Source organism: Chelonoidis abingdonii, chromosome 1, assembly GCF_003597395.2.
Source record: "Chelonoidis abingdonii isolate Lonesome George chromosome 1, CheloAbing_2.0, whole genome shotgun sequence".
Lineage (NCBI taxonomy): Eukaryota > Metazoa > Chordata > Testudines > Testudinidae > Chelonoidis > Chelonoidis abingdonii.
Genome location: NC_133769.1, coordinates 108890239 through 108907094, shown reverse-complemented (window position 1 = coordinate 108907094; position 16856 = coordinate 108890239). Strand labels below are relative to the sequence as shown.

At 39.7% G+C, this 16856-nt stretch overlaps 1 protein-coding gene across 2 annotated transcripts in view; it reads right to left on the bottom strand.

The window, feature by feature from the left end:
- Positions 1-9350: 9350 nt before the first annotated feature.
- The window catches only part of KIAA1549 (KIAA1549 ortholog), a 213815-nt gene continuing 206309 nt past the window's right edge, over positions 9351-16856 (bottom strand). The window contains exons 19-20 of one of the 2 annotated variants that reach the window (XM_075068954.1): positions 15650-15804; positions 9351-10497 (exon numbers count right to left, since the gene is read on the bottom strand). In XM_075068954.1, coding sequence (XP_074925055.1) covers positions 10243-10497; positions 15650-15804 — 410 coding nt within the window. In that variant the 3' untranslated portion in view covers positions 9351-10242. The remainder of the gene's footprint in view (positions 10498-15649; positions 15805-16856) is intronic. The other variant, XM_032781967.2, reaches the window with a different exon arrangement.

The following is a 16856-nucleotide window of genomic DNA, read 5'->3' as shown; positions in this document are numbered from 1 at the left end:
CATAGAATTCATTCCTTGCTGCACATGTGAACAGATATCTAAATGTTCACTTTAAAAAGAATACGTTTCCAGCCCTAATGTCATGACAATAGCCTTCCAAATGTGACTGAGTGTAAATAATGCAGTACTGTCTTCCTGAGTCTGCAAACAGCTTGAAACAATAGCCGTAACTGCCCCTTCATCTAAGTGGGATGTCAACTCTGAATCCTAAGGAGCTCGGTTTAATTGTTCGCAATTAAGTATCAGCATTTCACTGCTGATCATTGTAAAAGAAACATCCAGCTAACTCATTTGTGTTGGATGCAATGGCAAATATTGGGGCAGGAACTGCTAAATGTTGCTGGTATGAAAAAAAAAAATTCAACATCTGCCTCAGAACATAAAGTCATCTCTGAGGTTTGGTTGACACCTAAAACTTAGGTCATCCTAGGTACATCACACAGTGGTGTGAAAAATTCAATTCCTCTGAGAGATGTAGTTAAGCCAATCTAAGCCCCAGAGTTGACAGTGCTACAGCATTTATAGCATAGACATATGGTGACTCAAAGAGGGAGGGAAAGGAGAGATGCATCCACATGTTACCAAAGCTAAAATGCTTCCAGAGTGCCAAAACTCAGTGTCCCCTACGCTGTCTCACATTCTGAAAGCTTCAACTGGCCCTTACTCAACTGTGGAAACCTCTAATTTCCCCCTCTGCCAACATCAGCTATACAATTAGGTTTTTCCCATACAAATATCTGCAGTACGTTAAAAATTTAAGGCCAGTGTAAAGTAAATCAACACCACACACTACGCATTGTATTAGTTAGTCAGAAGCCTCCATTTTTATACTTACCAAAGGTGCCATAGAAGCTTGAGTTTGCCACACCAGAGAACCACAGAAACCAGGGACACTTCCAACATAATTTAAATCTGGTTGCTAGAGAGTACATGGGCTTTTCACATGCTACTGCAATATGGTTCTTTTCAAAAACAGAATAGAACTATTTAAGCAGTCAGCCTGGGCATTTTGAAGTTAACCCTTTGGAAACAGTGGATAGATTATATAAACACTCAACGACTTTCTCTTTTTCCTCTGATTCTGGTCACCACTCTTGTTTCTCTCTCTCTCGTCTCATCTTGGTTTCCCTTTAACACTTTCATATTCACTACATAAGATTTGCACAGCACTTTAACCACATAAAAACTCTAATGCCGAAGTATTGGTGATATGTATTTTAGAGACAGACGTGCCTTTTCCTACCTTCAAATCTTGTGTCCCCATAATAACTCTTTCCTTCTGCTTCTATGCTCCATGACCACCTCACCCTCCAAACCCTTTAGTCGTCTCCATATCCTGTAGTGTTTTTTGAATCTTCAAAGCTCTATACTCTTTTATCCAGTACTCCACCCCATAGGTTCATTTAGTATTTGTTGTGACAATCCAAAAGTCCTGTGAACCTCCCCTCCTGGCTTCCTAGAGGAAAACATGCCATTTTAATTACTCCCTAGTTTATCTTGCCATAAACTAATCTTTCTTCTCTGTTGAGTGCACTTTACATGACAGTTCTTTGCCCTCCACTGGCTTTTTACTATAAAATACTTCTGTGTCAGCGGCACTTCCAATTTCCTGTCTAAAATAAACCACATTGCACACTACATTATTTGATTCTCAACCTTTGGTCCATGGACCATTGGTATTGTATGGAGAGTTGGTTGGTCACATGGTGCTGGCCTTTCCTAGTCTTTAGCTATTAGATCAAATTAGTAACAGCTAAATATTCAGCCAAATACTTTCTTAATATTACACTTCCACGTTACACAGGGATGTCAGGCAGTTATGAATGGGAAGTGGAGGGGTCCACATGCTGGTGAATGGGAAAGGAGGTATGCATGAGGCATTCTGTCAAGTTGTGGTCCACACAAAGACATCAATTGAGGACCCCTGACTCATGAGGTGTCACTAACGTAATATATTGTACCTAACAGTTCCCAGGATGTTAGGAAAATATTCTCTTCATCAGCATGCACAGAGTGCCTTAGCTCAAATCAATACCAATGCCAGTAAATTTCATTTTCCTTTGTTAATGTTTGTAAACTCTCTGCAGATATAAAGCACTTTATAAATTCTAAGTGTTGTTATTTTATTGCTGGCGGACACACAAAACGCTGGCATCTGAGCCTTCCGGGGCTTTTCTCTACAGCTGGGAATTCATAGTAGATTGAATGGTAAGAACTAAGCTTTTAGTATGAAATAAGACTTACGTGTCTCTCAAATCAGTAGTGCCTCCCTCTTCTGAAGCCTTTCTAGAACTGACGGAATAGGAACTCGGCTACATTTTTGCCCCAGTATCTTCCTGATAATCAGGGATTATAATGTACTTATTTACCTTGTAAAAGTGAGCCATCACTCAGAGTTTAGGGCCTGATTCTCTATTGCTTTGTGCCAGTGAAAAGCAAGTGTAAAACTCAACCACTCTGATCTAGTAGCATCATAAACCCACTTGCACTGGTATAAATGACTACACGAGGCACAGAGCAATGGCAAATCGGGCACTTAGTTATTAGTCAGTGTTCACAGTAAGCGGACTGGGGCATCACTAGGTCATGTAGTGAAGAATCACCAGCACAGACAGGGTGGTCCTACTCCCATGCCTTCCTTCTAAGCAAAAGAGCCAAAATTTTCCTACAGTGGTTTATAACATTTACACCTAAATCCACATTTAGGCACCTAAACAGAAGTGACTTTTCAGGGATCTTCAACTCTGAAAACCAGACCACTTATTTAGGTGCCTGACTGAAGAGACTTGCATTTGAAAATTTTGTTGCAGAGGGCTGCAGTTTCATTGTACGGTGTCGGAACTTGCAGTGGTGCCCTATTCCCACCATCACCAAGGCTCTAATTCAAAATCAAGAACCCAATGGCAGAGACTCAAATGCTGTTCACTACATAACTCTCATTTGCTGCTATGAGACACTTCAGCACCCACAAGGCCTGACCCAAAGCCCACTGAAATCTTCTGTTGGATGAGGGCCATAGGGAAGATACAAGAGTACTTATAGCACTGGGACGGCCCCCAGTTTGAGCCAAAGGAGTTAAATTACAAATCCCATGATGATTAGTTTGGAACCATTTGTCATATTCATTCAGTTCTAGTTGTTCTGCAATCAGCTGAAAATGCTGACTAATGGCAGTTACTATACATCAGCCCTAATATACCTACTATATTCTTCACTGTATCACCTCACTTTCCCCCTTTTCTCACTTAACTCCTTACCGAAGTTCATGCATACGGTAACAACTAACAGAGCCAATCAGCAGAGATTCATCTTCTCTGACAGGGTAGCATAATGAAAACACTCATTATATTAAGTGTATAGGAATAAAGACTTAAGGGTAAGTTTTAATATTCAGTTGATTCTCCAATGCTCTAGTAACTATAATATTTCAAGTTAGCCTTACCACTCAGGCTGCCATTCTGTCATATCTCAAAAGCTAAGCAGGTCTGAGCCTGGACAATGCTAAAGATGAGAGATGTTCATGGGCAAATAAAAGTGGGATTTTCTAATGTCCTCTGCACATTAGCCTAAACTCCATTCCCACTGAAGTCAATATTAAAAACTCCCACTGGCTTCAGTGCTGAATGCTTCTGAAATCCCACTTCAGAATGCAACAGGAAGTAGTAATGGTGATTTCAGGAAGTGATGTTCTCCTCTCCCCGTCTATTCTGAACCAATATCTTTGAGTAGCATTAGGGGGCACTGTGTTGCTGGAGATGCTCTCTTTCTGAAGGGACAAATATCCTTGAACACTTGTGGTCACTAAAAATCCTACTACACTTTTCACCAGAGCAAAATGGTTGGCACCAGCATCCTGGCTAAATTCCAATTAGGTGAAACCTCCCTGTAGTTTGCACTCAATAGGAGATTCTTCACTTTGTATCCTGAATTGTTGCAATGTGTTGCTTTGACTGCAGAAGTGGAAATGTTGCAACAAGTAAATGTAAATGGTTTTATGAATGTCACACACTTTGGGAACTTTTGATAAAATGTCCTCTATAAATATTTGTTACCAAGTTATCTGGTATCACTTTAATCAGGGTCACACAGTTTAATGCCTCCTCTACCAATCAACCCATAAGTTTGTTTGCTATTCCACTATTGTAAGTGCCGGAATCATCCATAGCTGATAACCTTTTAATTGTTTTAATGTTTGACAACAAAGCTGCATCTTTTAAACTGCTATAGACGGTGGCTTAATTCACAACTCCATCTGCTGTTTTCCTGTTTTTAATGCTCAATAATTTCCCGCTTTATTACTATTTCAATGCTTCCTTTTAACTACAGAACCACACTTCATCTAGGTCTGTCTTTTAAATCCAGAACAAGGTTAATGTATTGCTGTATATAATGATACTTTGTTTTGTATACCAGTAGAAGGAAAAACAAGGTCCCATTCTATGGTAAAACTAGCTATTGCTCTCAAATTATACACGACACAGGACACTCAAAAATAAATGGCCTGACAGAGAAAAACCGTAAGGAAATGGCCAGTGGAACATGACACAGGAGTGCCACAAATAGAGCTCCACAGGAAACCTGACAACTCAGTCCTCAGTCTCTTTTCCATCCTCTCTTGATTCTCATTTCACTGAAACTTTGCTATGTAACTATCAACAACAGCCACAAGACTAAAATAACATGAAACCAAAAAACCCACATTAAATTTTTCATAAAGGTTTAGCATACATAAGCTGAAGAAAACCTCACTTCATCAATTCAAACATAATGATCAAGGCAAAAGGGAGGAGTAGTGTGAACATTAACCTCCAGTTATGGAACAAGAACAACTGAAAACTAAATAGGCTTAGCCATTCCAAGAAAAATAATTGTTTTAAATGTGAAATAAGGCATCAGTAACCAACTCACAAAACCAAAACTAAATACTGCAGTCCTGCAAGCTACATAGGCAGAGACCGTTAGCATGCTGTTCTAGAGTAAGTGCCCTAAAGTCACTTTTCTGTCTGTTCTGGGGAGTGACTCTTTAAAGAGGCATTGTCAGGTTCCATGTTTTCTGTTCCTCAGTCAATTCCATATACCTGTAAACTCACCCTGGGATCTGAAAGTCAGAATGGATGTTGTCTGGCTAGCACATTATCAACAGCAACAACAAAAGATCTGTGGGCCAAATTCAACCCTCATTCACATCTCTGCAATACGATGGTTTTCAGAGGAGTTGTACTGGTGTAAGGGGGATAGAAAATGGATCAACTACTGGAATTCAAGCCTGATCTACACTCAAAAATTAGATCAATCTAGCTATGTCACTCTGGGCTGTGGAAAATTTTGTGCCCTATGCAATGTAGTTAGGTCACTCTAACTCCTGGTGTAGATGGAATTCTTCCGTTGACCTAGATACTGCCTCTTGGAGAAGCAGATTAAATACATTGATTGAAAACCTTTTCTGTTTGTAGCATAGCTATACTCAATTATTCTATTGACATGTGAGCAGCAGCAGAATCCACTTCACTCTAGCAGAGCTGTATTGGTTCTACAGTGTTACAAGGAGAAAAAAGTAACACAAAAATAAAACACACCCTTACTTCTGACACTGAAGCAAGATCTGACTGAATGTACAAGAGGACGAGATTTGCTGAGCATGAATTTTTAGTCATTTTTCTGACAAACTGCACTTCAAAGAATGTTCTGCATGGACAGGGGAGACCAGGCACAGGAGACAGCAACCAAATCGTCTCCATGCTTCCAAACAATAGAACTGCTTTGAGAATTTTCCTTTTTAAATTTAGGTTTCTCCTTCCTCCCTCAAGCTTTAATCTCTAGCCATACTGGAACATGTGAATATCAAGAGGCTGGTGATAGTGACATACATAATCTCCTTTTTCGCTTTACTTTTAGTATAAAAAGTATTAGAAAGAGGCAAAAGATGCCCAAGACACAGGGGTGACAAGACGTTCAAAAATGGGAGCCTAAAGTTATGTTCTTCTGTCCGTACTTAGACACCTAAATAAATGTGGACATAGGAGCACAACTTCTGGGGCTTATTTTCAAAAAAGTCTCGGTCCGAATGTAGAAGTAAAAAATGAGCACCCTGGGTGAAGCTGCCACCCTCCAAACGCTGGATATGAAGACTTGCTGCAAACTGCCCTGACTCTGGAGCAAGAGGATTGGTCTTTAAAATATCTCCTCTGATCTGAAGTTCAGATTTTAAACACTTCCTGCTATTAAGCCTATCTGTCCACGAACGTTCCCTTTTCTGAATCACATGGTCACAGAAGCTATGCAGTGTTTCCTAAGCGAAACTATCTTTGAAACTAATCACTGGACTATTAGTATAATCTCCTTGTGAATTATGTTTTATCACAGGGAAGCATGGGACACACATGACATCTTGCATGTGATCAATTACATAAAGCATAGGTTTAAAATATTTCAATTAGTTCCAACAACTAAATATCAAATAGGCTAGAGGTCAGCACATTGACTATGATAAAAAATACCTAGCTTTCATTCTGTAAGCTTCTTTCTTTCACCTGTATATTCCACATTGAACACTAACTATACAAATAATAATTCATAGAAAATTGTGAACGGTCATGAAAGTTTGTAGGTTTCTACAAAGTGGAATGGTATAATCATGGAATTAAAATATAAGCATTGGTAACACTGCTTCTTGTGCATGTACATACTAGCCAAGTGATCAATGGGATTGATGAGCTTCATTAACGTATACTTTTTAATGAATTCTTTGTTCTTCCATAAAGCTGTAACACAACAGTACAATAAAAAGGACAACTGACCAAACCAAACACCTAGCTGGTCTAAGTAACCAATTTCCCTCATCTTGAAACTCTCTCTGTTTTCCTTTTCAGAAAAAAACTAACATGGTTTGGTTTCCTTTTTAAAGGTGACTAAACACATTAAAATTTGCTGGTAAATTAGTACTGGATCATTTGCCTGGATTCGAAAGAGGCAATACACATCTTGGCCTATATGTTTCAGACAGTGCTCTTTTCTTGCAGCACATGAACCACCTAAATCTTCAACAAGTCAGCAGTTGCAGAAAATCTGCACACAACCCCTCTGTGTTACAGCCATTCTCTTGATTGAAGCACTGTGCATCTTACATGAAGGGTTTTAAATGGCATTGAGAGACAGAGGACCATACACAGATGGTGAATAGCAAATAAGGTCTCAGGCAGGTCTGAGAGCGGTACTCGGGCACAAAACGGTTAAATGAGTTTACATGGATTGTACTTCTCTATGAACGCTTCAGGTCTTAAAGAGGGACTTTCATACTAGAGAAAACTTATCAGACTAACTTAAATCCTTCACCTTACTCAAGTTGTTCAGAGTGTTTAAAGCGGGAAGAAAAAGTGCTTATTTCCCCACCCCTAAAAGTGATGATACACCCTAGCATTCTCTCCACATGCTGCAGTGAGGGTATGGCATAAATCACCTACCCTCCCATCCATTGCAGAGCTATTCTTCCATAATTTTTATCTATGTTGGCTGGTTACAGTATTTGCATTTAATAAAGATTTTACACCCAACAGCCCATGTTCTCCTAGAGTGAACTCATAACACTAGCACAATGTATTAATGATACCATAAGTGGAGTGATATCAGAAGCACAGTAATCAGACTTCACTTCAGGTTCTAGAAGGAGAATCTGGGCTGTGAGGGAGGAAATTTTTAATGAAACACCCGATAAACCGTCTTCAGTAATATCAAAACATACAAATACTGACCCAAGTACATTTCTCACCCTGCTAATGCTCATTTTTCAAATTTGCTTCAGTGTGAAAGTCTCTCTTTAAAGCATCCACAGGGTTTGCTTTTACAAACCTTTGTACAAAACCAATGTTTCATCCATTATGTTTGTACCAAGGATGACATGTTACACACTAAGTCAAAAGGTTTCAGAGTAGCAGCCATGTTAGTCTGTATCAGCAAAAAGAACAAGAGTACTTGTGGCACCTTAGAGACTAACAGATTTACTTGAGCATCATTTGTTAGTCTCTAAGGTGCCACAAGTACTCCTGTTCTTTTTACTAAGTCAAAAGGTAAATCTTGAAGAATATCATATTAAAATATTTAAAAAAATATAAAAATTCAGTGACCTGATGGCTCTGCTGGTCACAACCAGCATCAGGATTAAACTCAGTATCTCAATCTGGGCTCATGAAGGCTTCGAGCACTGGCTGGGGGATTGATTATAAACCTTAGAATTTCACTTAGACTGTCCTGGTATGTTAAGTGTCTCACTGTATCTCATATGCCCTATTGATGAACTTGGGTCAATAAAGGTGTAACCTTCTTCCTGATATCTGGGGCAATATGAATTCTTTTTCAATGCTAATGAGCAACCAGTTGCTCAGTCCGCAGCTGCCAAATTTTGGTGATTGTGACAATAAGAGAAATTAACATACAGGTGTCAGGAAGTAGGATGCAGAGTTTCTTTTCTTTTACTTTCACTTCCACCATATTGTGAATCAATTCCCACTCTAGTAGTTGAACTCTGTCTTGTAATACGAGTGCATAGCCTCAGAGTTACCCTACTATAACAATGCTATCTGTGCATACTACATCAATGCTGATTCAACAATCAGCCAAGTACAGTATCTATATGAGGCAGACTCAGACATACCCCAAAGCCACCTGCTTGATGATCCTTTCGTGGTCTATAGTTCAGACAATTCATTAATACCATTGGGTTCTGTGTTTGAAAATCCCAACTCCTAGTATCAAGTAGTCAAGAACATCACTGTCTCAGTGTGAGACTGCTAAGTTAGTTACACACTGACCAATATTAACTTACACTTTTTTCTATGCCACCATTTTAGTTTTAATTCAATGCAAGTTAAAAATAAAAATATTCCAACAAATCAAAACTTAGTTAGAATTTTCACTTGTATTATGCAGCTTACAATTGTGCAATGGCCAAATATTAGTAAACTCATAGCTAATTGTAAATTAAACTCTGGAAAAATAATGACAGATACTCCAAGACATGTACCACCATTACCTTGCCCCTTCATCCCGGGGGACAGTAGGAACAGATAAAAATAAAATAACTATCTCAAACAACAAATCTAAGCTTATGTTAATATTCTCCATGTCTTTGCCCCAAGTTTTATCTTTTGTGAGATTCAGTTTCACTAGATGTGACTGAGATCCCAACGTACACTGTGGTTTATGGTAATTTATAACTAGAGCTGGTGATCCAGCATCACCCAGGCTGGCTTGCTTTCTGGCCACACCACAAACTACAGGTTAGTATATTTTACCCCTGGTCTTGTGAAAGCATACAGTATGATAGTATTTATGTTTAGAAGACAAAACATACATACTTATGCTCAAAAATTCAATTATGACTAAGCATTCTCATCTAGATTTCAATGTATTTTTAACAAAATAAATATCCAGCCTTTTCTTTTTGGACATTTTGCTTTCCCACTCTGAATGAATTTCCATATATATTCTTGGGTTTAAAAAGGCCATGGTTTTACTTTGCAAACATGAAAATGAAGGGACACTTGAAGCTTCAGCACCAGAAGAAAAACGGGGAGGAGTGCAGAGAGTAGCTCCATTTGAAAAAACAGAGCTATAACAACTATTGTTCTGGTTTGAGACAAGTAGCTCAGAAATCCTTTTTTTTTTTTCTTTTTTCTACGAAGTCTGACTGCTATTGTCATTAAGATGATTTCCTATGCTGGATCACACCTTCAGTGTCTCCGACCTTTTATCATTTGTAATCCTGCAAAGCAGTAATACGAGCCACTTCACTAAAAACACTGGAGAGGTTAGAATTCTTGTAATTGTTCATCAAACGTTAATTCAGTCCATCTTGCTGGTAACAGGAAAGCTTTGCCTTTTTCTTTAAGCCAGGCATCTCACCGTCTACTATGATTGGTTGGAGGGTTGTGTGCGCGCATGTGTTTTTTTAGGGTTAGCTTTTGACTGGAAGTTTTATTTTGTTCATTAGATCAAACCAAAGGGGGGCACAGTAAATGTTAACACATTAAGCCCAATAGCCAGCTCTGACATTACCACTTTGGCCTCTCTATCCCTGCTTCCATACAAATCTCTCTCTCTCTCCTTTTGTTGCTGGTCTTTTCTGATGTGTAATATCTGGTGCTGTGGAAGTTCACTCTGATGACAGAAGAAAAACGTTGCTGATTTCCTTTGATTCTTGCTTCCATAGGAAGCAGATATCTGGCAGATTTGCAAGAGCATGACAAATCAGCTGTGAAAGTTCTGCACTGTTGTCTGTTTCTGTGAGAGTCGCAGAAGCTCCTCTCTAATTGCTTTTATGAGAGATGCCGAGGAATGACCAGTTTGGAGGTCCTCATTGGAACTGGTGGTGTAGCAGAGCCCCTGTCCCTGAAGGCTGCTGTGTGGAAGATGAGCAGGTGGTGCTGAGGGCTGTCTGGCTGAAGTCCTCTGCATCTGGAATACTGGTGAGGAGGAATATTCTTGATGTCCATGCATATGTGTCTGCAAAATGCAAAAAAAGAAAAATAAAAAAAAAGTGATTGTTCTTCCTATTCAAAACAAGACGAGCTTGAGAAAGGAGAAAGACAAAAGGCAGAGAAGGCGAAAAAGCAGCATGGAGATATGTCTAACCCCTGCAAGTTCCCTACTGAGTGAATGGATGATTGTGCTTGTGAGGCACAAAACAAATAAGTTGCTAGCCTGTCCCAAGTTCAGGCATTTTCATATTCTCTTCTAAGGTTTACAAAAATCTGGCCATTCTCTAACGTCTGATGTTTAAATACAGGAAAGATGGGAGAAAGTCACGAAGGACTGTCTCGTGGATAAGGCACTGAACTGGACTTGATTTAATTCCTCAGTCTGCCATCAACTTCCTGTTGGCCCTCGGGCAAGTCACTTAATCTCTCTGCGCTTCAGTTCCCGATATTATCTGTAAAATGGGAAAACCACTACTTCCCTTTCCCCACTCATTTCTGTCTTGTCTATTCAGATTGTGCACTCTCCAGGGCAGGAACTGTCACCATGTGTTTGGACAGTACTGAGACCAATAAGGTCCCAAATTAGTAAAAGCAAAACTAGAAGAAAGACTCAACATGAAAAATTTCATTTTTCCACTCTCTAGATTTGTTTGAGCTACACAGTTTCAGAAACACTGCCTTGGTGTAGGGCCCAGTTGTCCCAAATTAACAAGGAATACACTCTGTTTTTGTTCCCTAGTTCTATTTGCTTAAGCAGCAAAAGAGGGTCTTACTTTAAGTGGGGGAGGAAAAGAGGGGATCCTAGTGAAGAAAACTGTATTCACTAAGCAAAACAATAAATTCTCTGTAGTCTCTTTTAACGGCTCTCATACTGTGAATGGGGAAATCTGGCAAAGTAGTTGAAACTAGTAATGGATGACAACTAAGGAACAGGCTTGGGATTTTTGTTAAAATGACAATTTTGAAATCACAGTCATCCCCATAATATGTAAGATGCTCTCCTGCACAGCTCATGTACAGTACAGCTGGGTTTTTTTGGAAAAGGAGCTTTGATAGGAAAATGAAAGGATTTATGCTGGATAAAGTAGGGCTCTTTTTTTTTCCTTTTTTTTTTTTTTTTTTTGTTATAAGTGGTATCCCATCTTGCTCGTGAGAAAGAAACAATTTCAGTTATTAGAAAGAAATGAATTGCTGCTCTGATTTTTCAAAATAGAGGCATCCTGGCCAAATGCACTCAAATAATTCTTACCTGCAGTCTTTGTTAGCAGACCCGACAGGTAGTCTAATTCTATATTGAAGAGGAACAGGGTTTTATGGTCCCAATTGAAAAAAGCAAACAAACTCTGTTTGACACTGAGGTTTTACTAGTAAATTGAGCTATTTTCAGAGTACAGTAACATTAGAAGTCACTATATGATTCAGCTTCTTATCTAGTAAAACACAGTCAATCAATATGGCAGGAATGCTTTCTTGGTGGAAGTAAAAGAGAATGTTTGCTGACTGTGGTTGTTGATTGTTTTGGTTTAAAAGTTGCCTCAATGGTTTTTAATATTAAAAGCACAAGTGGCTACTGTTGGGCTCTCATTGCAGATATCAGATTGGTAAACAAATCTGAGGCTATAAAAACTGACACATACTAGCTCACAATGCCACCAATAAGATGGATTATGACAACCAGCTGAAGATGGTCTACCCGTAAAAAGGCACAAGGATTTGTGCAAGTAGTTTTAGTCTATTATTTTTTCCCTTTCATATCAAAACAAAGATGTTTTCTACCTTGCAAATACGTATCAAAATAACATGTACAGCTAAAAAGTGTTTACTCTACTTCACTGATGCTTTCTCAGTGAGAATTCTTTCCTCCTTCATAATACGCTCTATTTTGACACAGAAAGAGTGACAGTGATGGCTGTATTTCTGAGTGTAGTATTTTACTGTTTCCTAAAAGAAATATTATAACTTGTTCTAGCTATCCAAATCCCTCTAAAGTCAATGGAAAGCCTCCTATTGACTTCAAAGGAGTCTGGATCAAGCCTTCTTGGATTAGTTTAGTGGAAGGGTAGGGTGAAGTGTAGTGACCTGTTTGTTGATTTTGGGTCAGGAAGCAAGACTGAAGACTCATATCTTATGTGATACAGCATGGCCAGAGGGCAGCATGAGAGTGTTAGCAGGGGGCCTTATTCCCTGCCAAGGGAGGAAGGTTTGCTTTAGATTAACTAGAACACCTGTAGCCATTTAGAGCACCTGACTCTCAATTAGAGCACCTGACTTCAGTCATGTGATAAAAACCCTGCTTCAGTCAGACAGTGTGGGAGTTGAAGGAGGAAGGTTGATTGGAGCAGAGTGCAGGTTGCAGAAGAGAAGAGTTTGATAAGGAGAAATAGAAAGTTTGGAGGATGCTGCGGTGGATTGTGAAGTCCAGAGAAACCCTAGGTAAGGGCACCAGCTTGTGTAGAAGGGAGGCAAGAAGCCCTTCACAAGCTGAAGGGTAGGAGAGGGAAGTAACCCAGGGGAAGGAACCGCTAGTTCAAGTGGTTCACCACAACCCTCAGGGCCCCTGGGTTGGGACCTGGAGTAGACGGCGGGCCCAGGTCCCTCCCTCTCCACTCCCCTCCTCCAAGGACACCAGTGGAGTAATTAAGAACCGGTTCAAAGGCAAGCAATAGCATCCTGAACCTATCCCAGAGAAGAGAAAGCGCGAGAACCAGCAGAATAGTACCGGCAATTTGCCACACTTAGCATATTCCAGAGAAAATCTGAGAGTGCAGACTGTGGGAAGCAGAGGTAAGAATCTTGTAAGGTAATAGAGGCCATCACAGGAACATGAAAAAATCAGAAACCATCTGTGTCCACTAGGGAAGAAAATATTCTAGTTCTAATCTTCCTTACTGGGGCAGATAATGTCAGAAATGTGTTCATATGAGAGAGGGTGAGTGAGAGTGTGAGAGAGGCAGAAGAATGTTGGTGAAAGGGTCCCAAGCATATAGGAAACATCACACCTGAGGAATGTGATCATAACAAATAAAACTTTTTAAGATGTCCAGATGTCATCTTTCCAAAGAGGAGAATTGCAAAGATCTGAACTAGTGAAAGACATTAGTCTGTGAAAATGCAATAGAAAAAACTTCCTTTCTGTTACAGGAAACTATCAGATTAGGGCACGGATTTAGCATTTTTTTCTCTTTTTCCATTTAATTACCCTTTGTAAGAAGGAGGGAAAGAATGACTGCCCCACTGGAGAGGCAGAATAGGCATTCAGGTGGGCTCTGTGACAAGAAACAGAACCTATGTTCTGTAGGGTTTTAGTCAATGTTATAATCTGCACAATTTTTTTTTTTTTTTTTAGCAAACTGAGAAAAACTCATTAGCATCTGCATACAAACTATAGCAATCAGAAAGGAAAAAAGCAGAGAACATAAGTAAATTGCTACTACAGTTGACTAAAGGAGAGGATGTTTGCTGAAACCACATTAGAGCGATGCTTGTCTATTTGAAATGGTAACATGAACAGTTAACTTAAAATAAGGGCAATACAATCCTTTGAAATGGGTCTAGAAGCCTTGAAATGCTCGCTAACCACCCAGACAACTGATGGGCAAAAATGAAGAGACTGTCTATCAAGGAAAAAATAATTTAATGAAATGTATGATAACACAGAGATAACATTGGAAGAGTGTGTATGAGAGATATTGATGTCTGAAAAAAAACCCGTTTACTTGGCATCCTGCAAAATGGGGCTCTGATCCTAACTGGAGTCTGAGTAATACTGTAATACAAGTAATAAAATAGTAATAATGATATAATATTCCATATGCACTTGAGAAAAAAGTCCTATAAAACTAAAGTCACTTGAGCTGCCTGAGGAAAGGGCTTAAGGACGAATTATGAGAGCTGACAACCAACACTGACCCCGAGATGTCACTCGAAGAGGCATGCAACAGAGCCTGTAACATCTCTCCGCTGAGTGCTGGTCTAGGTGTAAAAGAGCATTAAGATGCTTATGCTGACCAGAACAGAATGAGTTACTTGGATACCACATTCCTAAGCATGGAACAGGGGTACAGATATCTAGCTACATTAGGCAGACAGACCATTTTGGCCTCGTTAGCTATGTGTTGCATAGTATGAGGAGAGTCACATTTACACTCTGTCTGATTTTCAGAGGTACTGAGTGCCCATAATTCCAACTGACGTTAAGAGGAAGTGCTCCGCAGCTCTGAGAAATCAGGCCCCGATCCTGCTTAATTTTGTTTTTGTTGAACCTCTCGATATTTTTTATTAAATACATCTATTTTAAGACAACATGGAATATGGATAGTGGTGATTGCTAGTGGGGACAAATGCTGCTGGAAGTACACAAACGGAGAAAATTCTCTTCCTCAGGGAGGGGACGAATTTGGACAGACGTGACAACTTAAGTGTGCGGTGGAAAGGCAGAGCATAAAGGGGTTATCACAGGCCAGTATGGGTAGGGATAGTTTAAAGACCAAGTGCATGAAACGCTGGTGACAGGTATCTACATCTCCTGAGAAAAATAATACAGTAGCCGAAACATCGTAACACTTATGGTTTAATTGGAAATTCCATCTTCTGGAGCAGTATTCTGTCAAATCATGGTGCCTGTCTGGTAGTATAAGTAAATGAACAGATATGTTGCTGACAGGTGAAAGGAAAACACCTTGTCCAGAAATACCTCTACTGCAGTACACGATACATCTAATGCTACGTTCAGTACCCAGATTCTCTGTCCATATGAACTAGCACAGCTCCATAGAAGTAATTGAGCTGTGCCAATGCATGCCAGCAGAGAACCTGGGCCATTTACTTCAGTGTTTTCTAACTGCAATTATCTCAAATTAAAGATGTGCATGGAAAGCAGACTCGACCTCTGCTGGAGCTCCGGGGTAGAAGTGGTGAACTATAACCAGAACACAGTGGTTAAAGGCCTTGAGCGAGGAAGCGGTTTGGAAAGAATGAGTGAGAGGTGAGAGAAGCGGAGGTGAAAGAATAGCAAGCAAGACAGGTTAGAAGAACTAGTGAAGGTTGGAAGAGTAAGTGGAGGTCGTCAGAAAAAGCAAGTGAAAGAATCATCGGAAGAAATTCCAAACAGCAAGGAAGGTAAAAATTGAACATATCACTGCTTCAGAAACTATTTAAACGTGAAACACAGTACTCACTCCATCTCTCCTAGCATATTCATCCTCTCCACGATACTGGGGCCACCCTGGTCCCCCCGGCTGGCCATGCCCTGCTCTGACTGAGGCAATCTCCACTTGCTGGGCTCCAGTTCTGCTAGCAATTCCCACCTGAGTGAGGTGCTGTATCTGAGAACCTTAAAAGCAAATATTGGTTTTTCATCTTTATACACAGTAAGCTTGCAGGGCAGACAAATGACAAAAAGCTAACACACAAATTTTTGGAGGGGGGGCTGGGAGGCAGGAAGAAAAAGAAGCTTAGTTTTTGTTTAACACACTAATCAGGATCAGCAGAGAGAAGAATACCAATGCAGATTGGAGAACGAGAAAACCATTTTACTCTGGTGCAGCTCACTCGAAATTCGATATTTTTCATTACCTTTAATTGATAACGAACATTGCACGTACATGCCCATCAGACACAGAATGTACCCCTCAGGTGTATGCCAGTCATTAAAACAAAGACTACAGAAAGCCCTTACAATTTTAAATGCTAGTGATCTGGCAGCAAAGAGGAGACATTTGCTATTGCACCGACAAACCCGAAAGACCCCAAGTCTGCACACTGTTCTCTGTTTCATCCCTCAGAGCCACAACATGAATGGCTATTCCTGTATATGTTTTTTCCTGCTTTAGTTTGTGCTTAAAGATTAAACAGTACCGACATTAATCAACGGGAAGGCCAGTACACAGCTTACTTCCTTTATGAACTCAGCCTGGAACCTAAATCCACTCCTTTCCCACTGCTTTCTACTGAATGCCAGGAGAGCCACTATCATTAATTACAAGAGTCACATTTAGCAACATACCAATTTTACTTTTCAACAAATTTTCTCTTATGATGGGACAAAATTTTTCTGTAAATGCAGTAGGAGCGAAATAACTTTAAAGATCTGCAGATGCCTCACTGAAAACTTTGAAAAACAGGAGTTGTTGATACTCAGTGACCATGTTTTGTGCGTGTGGGGGTGGGGGGCACATAGACAAGTTGCCTAACTTACATGTAATATTTACCTTACTCTTCTTTCCTTAAAATAAATTTTTAAAAAATTATAAAACTGATATTTAGTTATTGTATCTTCCTTAATTGAAGGATAAAACCTGGTTATTTGAGTTCACCAGAACCAAAAACCCGCAGCTGACCAACCATAGACACTTAAGGAACAGTATACATAATATGTTAAATCAT